General features: G+C 32.7%; 1 protein-coding gene across 1 annotated transcript; it reads right to left on the bottom strand.

Moving 5' to 3' along the window:
- Positions 1 to 380: 380 nt before the first annotated feature.
- LOC110282711 (BTB/POZ domain-containing protein 8) lies at positions 381 to 2,255 on the bottom strand (the record flags this gene model as incomplete). Its single annotated transcript, XM_021146735.3, is given in 1 exon segment — positions 381 to 2,255. A coding segment is annotated over 1 exon segment (960 nt). The 3' UTR covers positions 381 to 1,283.
- Between the last annotated feature and the right edge of the window lie 2,411 nt (positions 2,256 to 4,666).

Here is a 4,666-nt window from a genome sequence, read left to right as displayed (position 1 = left end):
AAGTTAATTTGTATATTTTAGCAATTAATGATTCAACTCAGCCTATAAAATAATATATTAATGGATATTTATTTCAAACACAAGAATACGGAGTTAATTTTATAATTTTCGATTCCAGGCTCTAAAATTTGGAGCAAATTACGAAAATCAATCGAAATCTTTGCCTCTATCATAAATTTGCCCCCCTTGCATACAGATTACGCAGCACAGATTTATTGGAAAATTCAGTTAGTTATATTTTCTTTAATAACGACACATTTGTCCATAAAATTCTAATCAAAATACTGATAATATAATATATTCAACATTTCACCTTGAACAACAAGATTGTTACTTTTGCAATCTTAATTAAACAACTAAAAGAAATATCACATATAGAGTTATGATTTTTAAAAATTTTATTAATCATAAATACAAATTTTTATCACATAAATAGAATAACTAAGAAGATTTTGTCTAAAACAGACTTGTCATAAATATTTCCTAAAATTCATCAAAATTCAGCGTCATGAATATTTTACTTAGCTTTTAAGCACTTCCTTATAACATAAAAACGTGTTACACACTAACGATAAATATAGAAAATTTAATAAATCTAGATTTTCAATAGCTTTTCAGATTATTTTTTTTACGCAAGTAACTTAACATATTCAGAATTTCAAAAATGTTTCAGGCAAATTTGTTTTTCAAATAAAATTATTGGTCATAATTACAATTGATAAAATGGTAAAAAATAAAAATTGACTATTGGCCATAACAAAAATGAAAAGCAGATTTTTTTTGAAGCGTTATTTGCTTCAAAAAATGCTATTGCAAATTGTTTGAGACAGCGTCCAGCGCATATCTTGAAATAGTTTTAAGTATATTTTAAAATTATATCATAACAAAGTTTAAATTTTGTGATTTTATATTAAGTTTATTAATATAAAAATAACTTCATACCCAGTTTTTGAAGTTTACGTCGGTCAGTATCAAACAGGAACTTTGTCAAAAAGATGTATGCAAGCGTATTAAATTTAAATAGGTCAGCTCAAATTGAAATGATCACGTATCACATTTTAAAGAATTTGTATAAACTGGAATGAGCAGTTTCAAATGGGAACAGTTTGCAAAAGTTACTTTTTTGGAGTTTTATCTGTCTTTTACAATTAGAAACACACTGGAAAGAAGAAATTCACAGAATTGTTTGCTCGATTTAAATGTAGGCAACTAAAAATTTCAAAAGTTCGAATTCCACTGACAGTTTCATTTGGAACAGAGTCTTTAGATTCTCCGTATCAATCTCAAATGTCTGGAAGCGTAGCACAAAATTTTTTCGTTGCCCGTAACAATCTGGAATCTCTACAAGAATAGGCAACATTCAAGGTTTGGCTTATTCGATCCACAGTCATAGATTCTGTCAAATGATCAGCACAGTCTTCCTTCAAAATTGAAACGTCATATTTATCTGCCAGCATATAAAGCTCCAACAAGTTTTGCCAAGATGGAGTTATAATTTCTCCAGAATACAGGTATCTCAAAAAGCTGTCGAAGGTTTCGTATGAACAATCAGCTATCACAGCAATATTCGTCATTGACTCAATGAAATTGGCAGATACCATTTTTTCTAAAACTGCTGAATGCGCAGTCAATACTGCTTTGTGGGCATGGAGGGATTTCTCACCAATTTTAAATTCAAAGTCTGTTAAGAGTTTCAAGTCGTACATGGAGCAAAGTTTTCTGTTAAATTTCTGTAGGTTTTTCAACGAAATTTCTGATGGAGAAATGTAATCATAAAACTTCAAATGGCACTTAAGAGTGAAGTTGTTATTTTCCAAGCTCTGATTATGATCTGTGAAATAACGAGGATAATGTTTATCCAGAACACCCAATTCGAAACGCGTCCGGTCAAAACAGCAATTGTATAGATTTTTGATGTAGATTGGAAAAGGATTTCTACATTCATGAAGAAGTCTGCCATCCGAGTAATAAATTGAGAAAAAAGCTTCCATCTCATCTGGGTGCCTACCAGACCTTGAATGTCTAAACATTCGTAATTCAAGGCAAGAAACAATAGGACCGTTGTCGATAAAAGTTCGAAAGAAATCCCATTTCAGTTCGAACGAAAGTTGAACGTTATATCTTGAACTGGGCTGAATCACAGGAGTTGCGAAATAAGCACTTTTGTTAGGTCGATTGAACCATTTATTTATTTCCCATTTTTCGTCATATTCTTTGACGAGGAGTTTATTCTTAGCTGACATTCTAGTTCTCGAAGTAACAAGGTTAAAAGTATCACGACAACGCAGTTGCAATGTTTTTTTCAAATTTGGTTTAAGATATGAAAGGTATAGTTATCTTATGCACTTTAAGTATCCGCGATTTTTTTTAAAAATTTAACCTTAGAGTTTTTTTTGTTGCCCAAAACTATCGAACGTCATTCATCTGGAAGATACAAATTAAGTTTATGAGGTTTGAAACTTGATTGGATACACAAATTCAACGAAATTTATTTCTGCCTTGTTACTCATACATATACAGGCTTACAAGCCCTTTTCAAGTAGAAGAACAGATAGCACAAGTAAGAGAAGGATATTACAAAGATATCCAGGGTAACGGTGGGATTTGAACCTGCTACCTCCGCGATCAGCGTCCTGCGGTACAGAGTATCCGGCGGAACGGCAAGACCAGTAGCCTAGGGGATTCGAAAACCTGTATGTATCTTTGTGATGTTCTTATCTAACTTGTGTTATCTGTTCATCGTGAAGAGGACTTAAAAACTTATTTTGCAATGCGCTTCAAGTCTGCATATGCATGCGTAAAAATAAATAATTCCTCTTTTGATTCAATATGCTCTTGTAGTTGAAACGGTTGTATGAATGAGAGATTTAATTTTTGGGTTGCAACAGTAGTTGCAGTAGTAGAACTTTATTTACGTTGCACTAGAGCGGCACACCCTCGGTTTCTTCACAGGCTGATCATGGTGGTAAACCACCTATTCACCGACCGTAGCCAGTGATGCATGACTTCGGTGATCTACCCAAACGTGTTGTTGTTGTTACTTATCTCCAAAGGTCTGACTGAGTCAGACCAGATCTATAAATCCGTTGACGAGTAAAAAGTCGGAAACAAGGAGAGGAGAAGTGTAAATTTCTTCTCGAAGAAGTCCTAAGCAGCTTAAAATATGTTCAGCTGAAACCTGATATTGGTGGCATTTTGGGCAAAGAAGGTAGGATTTTATACCCTGAGAAAAATTAAGACTCTAACCCAACCCAAAAGTGTGTCTTATTATCACCGTTTAAGAATTTCTGTGCTTGCAATTTATTAACTAATAGAAGGTCTCGGTATAGCAAAGAGATTAAGGTACCGAACTGAAAGAGAAAACTTTAAAAGTTCGTTCCTCGAAGAATATGGGAAATCAAAAACTTTATCGCTAACAAGAGAACAGCATAAAGCACTTTACTAAAGTTTAACTTCACTTGGATTTTTAAGAAATTTGTAATCTATTCGCGTATGAGCTCTAAGGCTTTTTAACACGAACTAGCTTTTTTGGAACACGAACCAGAGGTAGTCTTTGGCTTAAGCCACGAAATTAAGATCTCAGACTGCAACACTCAAATCGGACTGTGGAGTATTTGTGCCTTAAATCATTGAAGCAGTTTAGCTCTAACAAGCGAAAAAAAAATAATCATTTAATTATTGGAACTAATGTCAACAAGAAAAAAAAACCTTTCACATAAACGATCTGCAACTTGGAGGTAGCAGGTTTGATTCCCACAGTTAACATAATGTAACAATAATTTTGTTATGTTTTATTTCGATGATGTTTACCTTGTATGGAATTCATTCTAATCTAATGTACTTACCAGCTTCGGAACCAAAAAGTCCATGCATCGTTGTGGAGTGTCATGTGCAGATAGGCTGTTCATGCCTACTCTTCAAAGATTTTCGTGCATCCAATAACTGTTATGCATGCCAGCACCAATATTTTCTCTGCATCATATAAAAAAATGAATCCCCAGACCATGGTTAAAATACCAATCTTCTTTTTCAAATACATTACAACCTACTACTGGCCAAGGCCGTCAGACTAAGCTTCCTTTATTGGATTCAATTATGCGCAATGGTTCGCCAATGATTTGTTTTAAAATCTCGAGGTGTGCCTCTATGCAATCAATTTATATCGTGAAAGGTTTTACTCCTCTCCTGATGACCTCTTCACTTGCAAAGATCCTCTTTTCAACCAGGTTTGCGTTGTCACATTAAAAAATATGCCTAAGTCGTAAGATACGATAAAGTGTGATAACTCTAACATTATTATGGTTATTCGTATTTTCTATCTATTTCATAGTTAAACAAATTTCACAAATTGGGCCAAATATTTTCCTAAGAATTTATTTTTTCAAAGATTAAAAGTCAACCTTTAGCCATTTTTTTTAATGACCTGCATTTATTACTATACAATAAGATAATAGTCTAAGAAGTGTTGTACAAATATTTATTCTGTCTTAAAATTTAGTAAGTTAGACTTAAAAGAAACTTTAAGCAGTGTTTTCATCTCAGAAAAAAAGTGGGTGAGAATTTCTCACCCTTTCTCAAAAACAGGGTGAGATTTGAAAAAGTTAAGTGAGATTTCAAAAATTAAAAAAAAAAAAAAAAAAAAAAAAAAAAAAAAAAAAAAAAAAAA

Source organism: Parasteatoda tepidariorum, chromosome 10 (genome assembly GCF_043381705.1).
Source record: "Parasteatoda tepidariorum isolate YZ-2023 chromosome 10, CAS_Ptep_4.0, whole genome shotgun sequence".
Classification (NCBI taxonomy): domain Eukaryota; kingdom Metazoa; phylum Arthropoda; class Arachnida; order Araneae; family Theridiidae; genus Parasteatoda; species Parasteatoda tepidariorum.
This window is presented reverse-complemented; position numbering and strand designations above follow the sequence as displayed.